The sequence below is a fragment of the Theropithecus gelada genome, chromosome 7a (assembly GCF_003255815.1).
Source record: "Theropithecus gelada isolate Dixy chromosome 7a, Tgel_1.0, whole genome shotgun sequence".
NCBI lineage: Eukaryota > Metazoa > Chordata > Mammalia > Primates > Cercopithecidae > Theropithecus > Theropithecus gelada.
The window spans coordinates 41,631,352-41,645,566 of NC_037674.1; the positions used below are offsets into that span (position 1 = coordinate 41,631,352).

The 14,215-nt window shown below is 50.1% G+C and overlaps 1 protein-coding gene across 1 annotated transcript in view; it reads right to left on the reverse strand.

Moving 5' to 3' along the window:
- Positions 1-14,215, reverse strand: part of MEGF11 (multiple EGF like domains 11) — a 379,169-nt gene that overhangs the window by 248,775 nt on the left and 116,179 nt on the right. Inside the window, exon 2 of the mRNA XM_025390189.1 lies at positions 1,010-1,115. Within this exon, the coding sequence (XP_025245974.1) occupies positions 1,010-1,107 (98 nt within the window). The 5' untranslated portion in view covers positions 1,108-1,115. The remainder of the gene's footprint in view (positions 1-1,009; positions 1,116-14,215) is intronic.

Below are 14,215 nucleotides of genomic sequence, written 5' to 3' on the forward strand. Positions count from 1 at the left end.
GGGACGCCACACACAGGATCTGGTCCCCAGGGATCACACAAGTGCAGACACTGTCCCTCTGCCCCCCAGCTGATCCTTCCTGACCCGCAAGTGTCCAGGCTACCCCAGAGCCAGGTCCTGCCTGACTGAGGTGCCTTTCCCCGCCCTAGGGCTGGGCTATCCACCCTCATGGGCATGAAGCATTGACCCCCCTCCAAGTCCCCCACCTTTCTTCCTCTACCATTCACTTCTCCCATAGGACCCTCATCTTAATTTTATTCATTTGATTTATTAACATCTAAGTGGCAGAGTCGTCCTGGTCAGCATGGCCAATCAATTCCAGGGTTTAATTCGGTTTTTCCTGATTGGGTCTCTGGTCACTATCTTTCTGCTCACTAAAATCAATACTTTAACCTTGTACTTCAAAGTCAGGCCGTCTGCAGGGACCTGGCCTGTTCCGCTAGGACCCTAGTGCCGCAGCTGGAATGCAGCCTGCTCTTCCACTGCAGCCTCGGCCGCCCTCCCCCGGCAACACCCTGCTCCCACCAGACCGGAAGTAATAGGACCCCTCACCCGTCCTCCTCAAGGCAGGCTGCTGGGGCCACATATCCAAGCTGCCACATGGCTGCCAGTCCTGGGAGACCACGAAAGGCATCACAGCATCAGAGAGCGTGCCACCTGGGACCACGGTCCGCATCTCCCCACTTACTGCACCCTATCTGGCTGTGGACAGGGACTGAGCCTCTCTGGGTCTCTACTTTCTCATCTGTGCAATGGCTGGGAAGTGCCAGTGCAGGGAGGGGTAGGACAGTGCGTCGTAACTGCAGTTAATGTAAGTTGCCTCCACCCTGACCTTCTAGACAGAATCTACACTGCTCTGTCCTGTCTCTCCGCATCTGGGCCATCTCCCCAGCCAGGTTGCAGACCCTTAGAGGGCAGCTCCCGGATCTCCCGACTGCCTCTGTCCCTTACTGCCATGCCCAGGGCGATCCCCCAGAGAGTGCCTGGCCATCTGAGGCCCACGCCTTACCTCTCCCAGTGGCTGCACACGTTGGGGTCCTCAGGGTTCAGGGCAAGGGTGGCTTGCAGGAAGGAGAAGGCAACGAGCCCCGTCAGGGAGAGCGCCATCACGGACCCTGCACGGGAGAACAAAGGAGGCTGCGTCTGTGATCAGACTGTGTTCCTGGCATCTACTTAGTTTCCCATTGTCGTGGGTAATGAGCATTTGATATTTCACATTGTAGGCTTTGACTAACACCGTAACAGTTCACCGGTTCTGAGTAACAGGAGAGTGGGAAGCCTGAGTCAGGGAAAAGTCCAAATTCCAGGCCAGGGGTTCTGAACGTTTTCTGACTCGGGGACTGCTCTGAGAATCCAGGGAAAGGTATAGATGCTCTCCCCAGAAAAATGCCCACAAGTGCAAAATTGGCTATAATTGCAGGGTGTCCTTAGGCCCCCGGGCCCATCCTTGGACCCAGGGACCCCAGATCTGGACTGCTTTAAAGGGAATGCCCTCCCCGTTCCCTTATCCTTCATCATTGACATTCTTTGCCCGTCTACTTCGTTTCCCTACTCCCTCCTGCCAAGAAGAAAGGGAAAAAAGATGTCTGGTGTGGACCTGGGGGGGAATGAGCCAAGAAAACCCTGAACTCTGGGCCCACAAGCCACAGAAGACTGGCCCTTGCTTCTTCTGTCTCCTATGGGGTGTCAGCTACTTCTGCCCAGAGTGATGCAGTCATCACATGCCATTCCCACTGTGGGATGCTGGGCCTAGACCACCTGGTAAGGGACCGTAAGGAATGAGTTTGCAGACTTTGATCCAGGCCCCTGAGGTGGCAGCTATGGCAGGTATGTGCCTACATGGGATGCCAACTCCTTTGCTTCACTAAACTAGGGATCCCCAACAAGGGGCTCCTCAGAGGGCAGACAACCTTTCTGGTGGGAGTGGCTGAAATGCCTCCTGAGGTTCCTTCCTGTCTGGGCACTCCAGGACTCAGAGAACTTCTGTTCCAAGGGTTGTAACCTGCTGGGTCGCTGACCTTGAAGGGTGCGGAGGAGCTGGAAATCATGAGCACCCAAACATCATCTGTAGGCTGAATGAACGCTGTGACTCAGAAGGACGGAACTATTTTTCATGTGTATGTAGATGCTATCATGATTTATTTAAAAGCTTTACTGAATTCAGAGTAGCTTTTCTTCTTAATCAGCAACACTAAAAATTGCAACTTCTAATAACCGCGGGTGGGGGTGTTATAGAAAATATTTTGACATTGGAAAGGGGTCGCAGGCTTGAAATGGTTGGGGATCTATCCCACTGGCCCTGGGTTCGCAGATGAGGAAGCGCTCACCCTACTTAGGAGAACAGATAAAAGCCGGCATGTATTTTGCACACACCCCCATTTGTACCCTCAGGGAAGCTAAATGGAGTGCCGTTCTTCTGAAAGGTTAAACATTCTCCTCCCCTCCACAATAATTTCCTTGTTAAACTCTTTCTCAGCAGCTCCTTCAAAGATAAACAAATTGTCACAAATTCTGTATAACCGTGGGGGTCTAAATTAATGATTAATGAGGTGTTTCTATTTGAGATCTGGAAACCATCTGACTGAAATGCAGATTTAGCCAGATTTCAAATGAATGCATTCTGAAAATCAGAAAGAGGGGAGCGATTCTGGTGTTTCTGTTCCATGTGCAGAGTCCAGGAGTATGCAAAGCACAAGTAGCTGCTCAGAGCTCCCCACCCACTCCCCCCAGCCCACTCCCCCATCCCCAGAGACCCAATCAGCGCCTCAGAAGGCTCCACACAAACTGGAGTCTGTGCAACACCAGGGCTGCAGAGCTCAGCGATCATTTCAATTCATTCTCCTCTGGAAGATTCAACCTAGAGCGGAGAAAGAGCCTGCCCAGGACATGGCATTGACATATGTGGAGAGTCAAAAGTGGAACAAGTATCTTCTTCCAAGTGGGGTTTGGGCCAATCAGGCATCAAATAAAGAAATAAAAAATGGGACACAGAGCTCCAGAAGGCATGGAGTCTGAATGCCAGCTGTAGGGGATGCCCTGCCTTGTCTTAATTCTCTCTGTGGCCCTGACTCATTACTTGGGCCACTCCTATAATCTCCAGCATTCTCCCGAGAGAACCTCCTGACAGCGTCTTCAAACTCATTACACCAAGAGTATCAAAAGATGAGGCCACCTGGATAAGAGAAGATTGTTTCTCTGCTCCCTTTTGACCCATGTGTTGGGAGAGAGAGGTAACTTGGATCACTGCTGTAATCTGTGAGATTTTAAAATCCTCATGGAGAGAAAGAGAGAGAAAAGAATGAAAAGAAGGAAGGAAGGAAGGAAGGAAGGAAGGAAGGAAGGAAGGAAGGAAGGAAGGGAGGAAGGAAGGAAGGAAGGGGAAAGGAAGAGGGGAAGAAAGAAAGAAAAGAAAAAAGAAGAAAAGAAAAAGAAAGAGAGAGGGAGGGAGGGAGGAAGGAAGGAAGGAAAGAAGGAAGGAAGGAAGGAAGGAAGGAAGGAAGGAAGGAAGGAAGGAAGGAAGGAAGGGAATTCTCCTTGTCTCACTTCACTCAGGCGCAGTGAAGAAAGGAACCGTCACCACATGGGGGCAACTCATCCCCATTAACTTTAATGGGACTTTCCTGGGATCTCTCTGAGGACAGATCCCAAAGACATATGCTTATGAGATGACTGAGGGAAAATCAATCCTGCTGCAGTGGTTATTAGGCCGACTCCATTTGGAGTGACAGAGGTTAACATATTGGGCACCATCTGATTTAGGGCATTAATAATTAAATAAGAAAATGCCCCTGGTTTCACTTCAGGGGAAGAGTCCATGTAAATAGATCTGCTGGTTCTCTTCCTTCTGGTCCAGCTCTCTACATATTAGAGAGCAGAGGAAGTTGCAGAGGTGGAAAATTTTCTTTCCTTATTGGGCACCATGGCTGCTTTACCCCTGATGGACTGGGCAGGGGGGATAAAGGGAAGACAAAGTGCCCAGGAGGCGTACCTCTCACACCTGCAGACATGGTGTTGTCAGCCCACGTGGCCACCCACAGGCCACAGCCGAAACTGAGCATTCTTGGCGCACCACCTGCCCTGGCCTGGGCCGTGCAAAATGCCATCAGCTGCAGTGCACTTGAAGATGCTCAAAGCCGCAAGGGATTAAGTCCCACTGGGGGCGCTGTGAAAGCCTTTGTGGAGTGGGTGGGACTTGGACTGGATGGCATGTGCAAAGGTGGAGGTTAGAGAAAGGGCATTTCTGGGGCAGGTCCACCCAAGCAGTGCGTGGAGGCAGGAATGTGCAGGAACTTTGGAGGAACCAGACAGCAGAGGGCTTGCACTGCAGTGCAGTGGTGGGCAGCATGGGCACCTCTGGAAGGCATTCTCTACATCTGGGTTCTGTGGAACACTAGCCCTAGGAGACACTGATAGAAATCTCTCAGATGAATGTCTCCAAGGGTGAATGTCTCCAAGCTTGGGAAATGCTGCTTGCTATGTCCTCATCCTAAATATTCAGTCTAAGCATTTTAGCATAGCTTAGACTCTGAGAAGACCCAAAATAAAGAGACCATTTGGCTTTTTGTTTCACCCAATATTTCCCATGGAACTCTTTCTAGTGACACAGCTCTAAGAGTGGCGTTCCTGATGATAGCGGCTTAGGAAACTCTGCTCCCCTCCCTCAACGCCAAGTCTCAAGAAAGTCCTGGTGCATGTCAAGCTGTGCCCTGAGAGTCTGCATGCACTTGTTTATTCTAACACCCAAGAGCCTCCTATGCCTGGCACCTGGTGTTAAAGGAAAATGCCATCAGGTAGATTAAGGGACACTGGCATCATAGCAAAGGATCCCTCCTCCTGCCCAGGGCTTCTGCTCCAGCCTGGGTTGGCTTTGCTGGCTGAGCAGGTCTTAGAGATGGCAGTATCCTCTGGAGGCCCCTGCCTCTGCCTGGGACCCTGCCATCACTAGCACCAGCACCTATGGAGGTGTCTCTGTCTCCAGTGGCAGCACACACCTGGCCAGACACTAGTTGCTCACATTAGCCAAGATGCATAAATTGGGGCAGAGGGCAGACAGACAGATGGCCTCTGCCCTGGGATCAGCTGTTACAACCTCAAGGTCCATCTGTGCAAAAATCATACCCCACCTGTTTCACTTCCACCACTGGCTTCATCCTCCTGACTGTGCCTAAATCTTGGACGCTGGAGCCTGGCCCATGTGCCTGCAGCCTGCTCTCTGTCCATCCCAGTCCATCTTCCCGTGATCCTTTGCTTCTCAACATATTTGCACTGGCAGCAGGACTGCCAGGAGTCAGACACTATTTTATGGGCCCAAGGAAGTTCCCACTCCCACAACAAAGGGGATCTACTATAGTGGCTGTTTAGAATGCTGTGCTGAGGAAGTGGGGCTGAGTGGGAAAGCATGCCAGGATTGATTAGTAATGTCTGTCTTGAACTCTGGGGAGGGACAACACAGGTGCCATGCATTGTGCCTATACTGCTAAACAGGTGTTACCACTTTGGAAATTTCTCCCCTCCTATATTTACCACTTAGATATGGCCTTGGCTGTTCCCTCTGGACCCTAGGACCTAAGGATTATTTCCTTCCCCTTGTACCATGCCACTAGAACATATACTTGATGAGGGCAGGGGTTTCCATCTGTTGTGTTCACGGCTATGTCCCCAGCTCCAAGAGCATTGCCTGCACATGCAGGAGCTCAACATCTTTGTCAATTGATTACTGACTCTACAGCCAACCTCCACCCCAACCTCTCAACCATCCCAAGCCTCAGCATCAGCCACATTGCTTGTGTCTGGCCTGAGAGGACATCAAAGATCCATCCCAACAGCAGGTCACACCGCACAAGGCATTCCGTATTGTGTTAACATTGCACTTGCAGAGACACCAATCTGGTGGCATCAGATACTGTACAGTAGGCGCCCAGGACATCCTGAGAGCAATTCAAAGACTCCTGCCTGGACCACCTCATCAGCACCAGTGCATGTCTGCTCCCCACACTAGCACAAGGCAGGCATTGAAGCCCAGGCAATAGTTCAAGCTGCAGTTGGGGACTGGGTGTTCCAGACGCCTCATGAAAAGGCGCTTTCAGGTCTGAGAAGCAGCAGAAGCAAACCCCAAACTGGAGCTGATAAAGCAAATGCCTCACATTTCCCCCCGGCATGTGGATGGAGAGAGAGCTTTCTATCTTCTACTTACAGAAGATACACACACACTTCTCTACTTTTTTCTGAATAAAACAAAAAGCCAAGTTTGCACACAATGGGGCAAATGCCAAGGTTATCGCCCCGTCTAGTGGCCTTCCTCTTCCTCTGCCCCGGCTCTCTCAGCTGGCTCCCAGTCCCCAGCCCTCTCCATTTACTGGCCTTGCTAGGGCCTGATTAGTGCAAGATGAAAAGAGGAGTTGGATCAGCCCTCATAATTAAGAAGCTTCGTCCTTTGCCTTGATGAAGTCTCCTGCCCTGCAGCAATCCCACCAGGGGTTGGGTTTATGTTGAATGCTTTCTAATCTTCCTGTACTTAAAAAAAAAAAAGTTTTAAAAATAAATCCGCAGCTCTTAATCTCCAAAAGAGTGATTCCCTGACTGCAGGAGCACAGCAAAAATTCTCAGTGCCAATGTGGAGTCCCTGCCAGGTGCCTGCCCCCTGGGATAAATCAGAGGGGATTGGAGTCACCTCCTGAGACAAGTTAAATGTATCCCTCCAAGTCCCTGCTCCACCACCCTGATAAATTCTGCTTTCTGCTTGCCTGGGAAGCCTCGGGCTACAAATCCTGAAAATGGTACCATGAGGGTTGCAGCCACCATTCATCAGGGTCAAGAGCCTGTCCTGTCCCCTGCACTCTCAAGCCCAGCAGAGAGCAAGTGGCCCTGACATCAGTCAGGCCCGGAGAGAAATCACGGCCTATCCTGGAGCAGAGCGGTAGAAACCGCCAAACTAATAAAGCGCCAGCCTCTCTCCCACAACAGGCACAGCCTCTGAATTCTGGGCCCCCAAACCGCCTCCTGCCTGCCCTGACTCCCAAGCAGGCAGCATCTGCAGCCCCAGCCTCCAGCCCCTCTGAAGATGAAGGGAGAAAACTTATCTATGTTCTTAGGCCATTCCATTTCTCACAAAGCAATTATCTCCATCTTTCCATTTCTTTGCAAATCAGGACACATTCAGCTGACCAACCTGGATGCTTGCCTGGCCCCTCCCCACCCACAACCTGCCCACTCCTGGCCTTCTCAACCGCCCTCTCCCACCTCCTCCCAGGGCTATGGAGTTCTCATAACTGTAGGTATCCCTCATGCCCTGCATTAAATCATGGCGACATCCACAAAACCTCTGAAGACAAGTCAGCCTCCCAGGGCCCCTCAGCTCCATGGGGATTTGTCTCCATTCCTGCCCCCTTAAAGAAAACATTCCTTAAACAACAAGGTGCAGCCACAGGGGCCCAGGGGGGAGGAGGGCGCAGAGGGAGGGAGTCCTAGAGAATCCCTGGAAGGCCAAGCCTCTCACGGGAGCTGAACTGTGAGGATGATGGGCTGGACAGCAAGCCACATGGTGTCAGAACTGGCACTGAGACAAACCTGGGAGCAGAAAGGGTCCAACACCTCATCTCCCAGAAGGGGAAATTGTTCCCTGAAAGGGAGGTGACTTGCTCAAGGACACATAAAAACTTGGTTGCAGTCTTCATGTGAAGGGAATGGTGGAGTCCACCCGACCTGGGTTCGAATCCTGCCCTTGCCTTCCTGGCTGCATAACCCAGTGGAGTCGTTTACCTGCTCCAGGGCTGAGAGTTTCACGTCTTGCACATCAGGGAAGACCAACTTCAAGGGCTGTTAAGATAGTAAATGAGAATGCAGGTAACGCGATTGGCCCAAGGTCTGGCACATAGATGGTACCCAATGAACTATTAGTTTCCTTCCCATCCACATCCTTCACCTCAAAGACTCTTCTAACTCTGTAATTTTAGAGTTTCTAAGGAACTGGAAGAAAAAAAAGACCTTGATAGAAAAATCCTAGGCCGGGCGCGGTGGCTCAAGCCTGTAATCCCAGCACTTTGGGAGGCCGAGACGGGCGGATCACAAGGTCAGGAGATCGAGACCATCCTGGCTAACACGGTGAAACCCCATCTCTACTAAAAATACAAGAAAATTAGCCGGGCGCGGTGGTGGGCGCCTGTAGTCCCAGCTACTCGGGAGGCTGAGGCAGGAGAATGGCGTGAACCCGGGGGGGCGGAGCTTGCAGTGAGCCGAGATCGCGCCACTGCACTCCAGCCTGGGGCACAGAGCAAGACTCCGTCTCAAAAAAAAAAAAAAAAAAAAAAAAGAAAAATCCTCTGCTGTAGAATCTAGGCATGGCTGTATGTTTTGGGGGACTCCTGGATCAGTCTTAACTGTACAATTATCAAGACAGATCTCATCTTTCATCCATCCCTTCAGCAAACGTTTATTGAATGCGCACCAGCCACTGTGACACAGAGGAGACTCAGGCGGGGCCCTGCCCCAAGTCCCTGAACACTTGCTGGAGGGGAGGTGGGAATGGCTAGGAGAGGGTAGTAGATCCAGGATGTGGCTTAGCACCGAGGCCTCTCCCTGCAGGAAGCCTCTGGCCAGTGTGATGGGAAATCAGAGGCCTTTGCAGGAATTGATGCTAATGTCCCAGCAGGTCCCCTGCATGTTGAGTCTGGCCCATCTCCATTCTAGATGCCTCTGGATCCACTCTTGATCAGGGCCGCCTCTGAAGGGAGAGAGAACCTTTCACAAGCTCACCCAGCCTCCCAACTCCCTCCTGTCGGGGCTCAGAAAGCCATACTTCCCCTACCCTTGGGTCTCCACTATTGAATTCAAAGTCAGTACCGGTTCCTCTATGCCTCCTAAGTCACTACCTTGCTGTGTGACCCAGGAAAGGTTGCTTAACCTCTCTGAGTTTCACTCTGCTGGTGCACAGGGTGGGAGTCAGACTACATTATCTCTTGGACCCTTCCAACTCTGTAAGCTTACCTACGAAGTATCTCCCTTCCCTGCCCTTCCCTTCCTCATCTTCTCCTCCCTCTTCACCCCTGCACTTCAGGTTTGCGCCATCTCCCAGCTGCAGGGAGATAATGCAGAGGAGGCAGCAGAATTGAATTCTAGTCTTTGATCCTGGAAGACTCATTTAACTGCCCTGAGCCTCCTTTTCCTCTTTTACAAATAGGAAGGATGAGAGAACAACAGTTCCTTGTGAGGATTAAACAGATAATGCAGGTGGTGCCCTACAAACTGCAGCCCAGTGGTGAAACGCAGAGATTAGTATTGTTGTGATGGTCGGGATCCTTAGTTGCTGCCCACGTCTCTGTTTAATCTTCAGCACCCTTTGAAGATGGGCCTCTTTTGTGTGCTGCGTTCCAAGAGCCAAGAGCCCACACTAGGACAGGATCTCTCCCACCACACCTCAGGAGCCACCTCTCCCCAGTCACTAGACCCCCTGAGTCTGAGGATAAACAGAAGAGCCTGGCTGTCAGCCCACAGACATGGGCATCAGACAAGGGTAGCCTCTCCAGGTTTCCTTAGAGAACCTTCCCAACCGACCTCGACCAGGGGATTCTGAAGCCAGAAACCAATTGTCTCAAAGTTTGAAGTGCCCTACATGTGTTCTAAAAAGAAGGTTGTCAATATAGGTAAACATGTTTTGACATATATCTGTAACCCAGCATTCCATTTCTGCAATTTCATGTTTAAAACCTGGCCAGGGCCAAAGACAGGTTCAAGAATGTTTGTTGCATTCTCTTGATAAAGAGATATTTGAGCCGGGCACAGTGGCTCAGGCCTGTAATCCCAGCACTTTGGGAGGCCAAGGCAGGCAGATCACTTGAGATCAGGAGTTTGAGACCAGCCTGGGCAACATAGTGAGATTCCCGTCCCCACAAACAATAACAAAAAAAAAAAAGCCAGGCATGGTGGTCTGTGCATGTAGTCCTAGCTACTAGGGAGGCTGAGGTGGGAGGATCACTTGAGGCCAGGAGGTTGAGGCTGCAGTGAGATGTGAGCATCCTACTGCATTCCAGCCTGGGTGACAGCCAGACTCTGTCTCCAAAAAAAAAAGAGAGAGAGAGAGAGAGAAAGATGCTTGCTGCAGCACTGAAGCAACCTAAATGTTCATGAATGGGGCCTTGGATAATAAATTCCACCCTGTCTATATAACAAACTATTATGCAATCATTAAAAATACTGATGTGGAAAAGTATGGAAGCCCATACACCAGGGCATTAATAATATTGGTCACCTTCTGGGAAAGGGATGGAAGACTTGTGCTTTCTAAGTCAAACATTTTTTGTTACATTAGTGTTTCCTACAATGAGCATTATCATCACTATAGTCAGAAAAGCAAAGATATTTTAAGACTAATATGTGTAAGTTCACCGACATGGGAAAGATGACCCTAAAGTCTTATTATGTGAAAAATGCAGGTTACCAAGCAGCATGAACATTATGATCACATGTATATAAACTGCGTGTGCATGGGCATACGGTGTGTGTGCGGACAGCGAGGGGGCAAGGACAGAAAGATGCTCAGAGGGTGTTAAGAATGTTAACAAATATGTCTGGATAACGACATTTTAGGTGACTTTCTTTCTTTCTTTTTTTTTTTTTTTTTTGAGACTACGTCTCTGTTACCCAGGCTGGAGTGTGGTGGCACCGTCACAGCTCACTGCAGCTGTGACCTCCCTGGGCTTACGAGATCCTCCCACCTCAGCCTTCCGAGTAGCTGGGACCACAAGCTCACACTACCACAACTGGCTTTTTTTTTTTTTTTTTTTTTTTTTTTGTAGAGACAAGGTCTCACTGTTGCCCAGACTCGTCTGGAGCTCCTAGACTCAAGTGATCCTCCAGCCTCAGCCCCCCAAAGTGCTGAGATTACAGGCATGAACCACCATGCCTAACCAACTTACTTTCTTCTCTATACATTTTCAGTATTTTCAAACACCAGCCAGGCATGGTGATGCATCCCTGCAGTCCCAGCTACTCAGGAGGCTGAGGCAAGAGGATCTCTTAATCCTCAGAGTTTGAGGCTACAGTGAGCTATGATTGTGCCACTGGGTGAGATCCAACCTGCGTGAGACAGCAGGATCCTGTCTTAAAAATACATTTGTTTTAACCACCATAAAGCCACCTTCATTTTGGAAACAGAAAAGGGAGGGCCCTATGGGCAACTCCTCCACAGCTTACCCTCCTCCAGGCCCAGATTCTCCCCCTGTGCTTCTTGGGGCACATTTTCCCAAAAAGCAGGGGTGCACAGAGGGCTTGAGTCCTAAGCCTGCTACCCCTAGGGACACAGGCCACTTGGGGGAGCCTCCCAGGCAGCCTTGAAGCCATCTGGCTGCGGCGAGATTGCTGTCATGATGGTGTGGCATGTGTCCACGCTGTGATGGTGTACTCATGCTATGATGAAAAACATTATACCGTTTCAAAGACCTAAAATGATCTCATGACACAGAAAAGTAGATGGATAATGTAAGATTTTGTCAGCTCTATTCAGAATAATAAATGAGTCAGGTATTCAAATTTTTAAAGCAATTTATTGAGGCCCTTTGTCCATGACACTGATAACTTCTGGCTTGCAGCCCGGTCGGGTCACGGCGGGCACTTCACCTCTCTCCTCTGCGCTCACACTGGCTCTGCTCCTCCCTGGAACAGCAAGAACAGGGAGCCCTGGAATCTCAGGGAGTTTCCGGGTCCTAATCCCAGCTCTGCCTCTTACCAACTGTATGGCCTGAGGATGGTCATTCAACCTCCAGGGCTCCCAGCGTCCTCATCTGCAAAATGGGGTTAGTAATAAACCTGACTCCCAAGGTCGAGATGCCAAAGAGACATAGGTTATGAGAAGGGTCTGTGAACAGCACAGCCCCAGGGAAAATATCAGCACAGCTGGGTTTGGCATTGTCCTCTCTGATGGGGTGTATGGGGTGCAGTACAGACACTCCTGGGGGTGCACAGGGAGAATGAGTGTATTAGGGTCCTGGGCCTGATAAGGACTGCCTCCCAGGGGCGGGCAAGTCTGCCAGAAGGGAAGAAAGGAACTGAAGGTGAATTTCAATAAGTTTGCAATTTGGCCCAGCCCAGGCCCTGCTGACCTGCAGTCTAAGCTAGTGATGATTCCAAGTCTGGACCAGAGGCCAATTTGGCTGCATTTCTGGCCTAGACTGTGTCTGACAACCATCTCACAGCCACATGCATTTGCAATCAAATAATTCTTCTGAACTCTAATTTCCTGGAGGAGCAAGAAGCTCACCCACCTTCCAGAACTTCAGCACCCTATATGCCCTCCCAAAGGAAAGACCCACTAAAAGACAGTACTGTGGCCGATCACAATCTGCCCCTCATCTCCCCAGGTTTAATTTAGAAAATGACACATAAGTCCCAGAGTCATTGTGTGCCTGGCCTGATTATTCGTTGTTTATTTCAGTATTTTCCAGGAAATTGTTCATTAAGGATAAAAGCACCTGCTTACTGTAAGAGAGCATTACACAAAGACCCTGTCGTGGGAGCCCGGGAAGAGCATTAATTAATGAAGCGAAACCGAACAAACATGCTATAAATTAAAGGTCTGAAAAGAAATGCCTGGCATTTAGTGGATTATGAAAGAAGGATGAAATGAAACATCATATTTTTAGACCACAGTGGGGTAAAAAAAAAAAAAAATGGGAGGGAGAAAATTACAAAAGGTGGCCGAGGTAACGATCTATTTCTGGAGCAACTAAAGCCTGTGCTTCCATTAAGAGAATTATCAATCAATTCTGTTTTGTCTGGGGGCATATACGTACTGTGTGTGCTAAATTAAAAAGCTTAACATGTCAGCATAGTTTCTTCTGAGGGTTCCGTGGAAGAATGCCGACTGAAGCATTTAGGCTTCAGAGAGGCAAGGCAGGTTATGAGGAGGAAGTCGGGGGACTTGAGCCATGTCACTAAGTCAGGCCCAGCAGGGCACAGGCCACCCTGAGCACCAGTGTCGAGAGAAAATGTAGCCAAACTCCAATTAACTGGAACCTTCAGTTAATTGGAAGGTGGCCAAAACAGCCGGCCGCACTCCCTGGTGCCAGTCAGGCTCAGTCCTCACTGGTGCATTTCAACCAAAGCCAGTGAGGGTTTTCCCCCCTCTTCTGTAGAGCAGCTTTTAGGGCTAGCTTCTGATAACTTATTCAGCTTCATTTCCCTCCCTTCATATCCGCTCCTGAACAAGGACAGGCCTTTAGGAACAATGATCCTGAAGTCATGCAAAATCCCGATAAATCCAGAGAGATTTGACCCTATTCATCACACTCCATTTCCCTAGGCAGGAAAGGAAAAGGACGCAATCGCAAAAGTGTTTTGGTAACAGGTGCTGGAACTACAGAAACATCTTTTCTGCACACCTTCCAACTCAGTAGGAAATTCAGAAATGTGAACCACCCATTCCTTATTCCTGGAGGCAAAATGGAGGCAGGGTCAGGTTTCCCGCCTGGCTCCGGCTTCTCTCCGTTGCTTTCTGTTCCCTCCCCAGGCAGGCCTGAGCCCAGGAGGTACTAACCGTCAATATACTGAATCACCCCCATGTAGAAGGCGGGACGCATGTACTAAGTCCAAACCATGCTTCCCCAATATTCTAATTCTGTGGTGTGCCCACAAATTTCTAAATTTGCCATAATACATACAGGGACTCAATAGAGTAGGAAGAACGGGAGGCAAGCCAGAAGCTTGCTAAGCCATGGGAGGGCTCTGACACAGGTATGTTTGGCTGTGCCAAGAGGGAAAGAAGAGAAAGAAAAAGGAATGGGGTGGGGAGTGAGGTCGGTGGGAGAGAGACCAGCCCGGCAGGCTTGGGAGAGCAGGCATCTGTGGGCCTGGGTGTGCACAGCTGGCAGGAAGCGGGACTGGAAGTCTGAGCTCAACCGGGTATTGGACACTAATGCCATACTCGGGGACTTGAGAGCCCTTACTAAGAATACTCTGTGAATATCCCTACAACCTAGATGTAGACTCGGCTGAACACTGAGTGTGCTGTTCACTCATCAGCCACTGTGCACCTTACTGAGCACCAGGGCAAAGGAAAAATGGATGGTTCCCAAGAGCTTGCACTGTGCCAGGTGCCAGCCTTGGTACATGGCCAGTCTCAGTCCTTCCAGTAACTCCATCAAGGAGGCATTATGATCTCCTCTTGCAGGTGGCAAAATGCAGGCTCACGTGGATGACCTAGACACAAATTCAGGACTACCAGCTT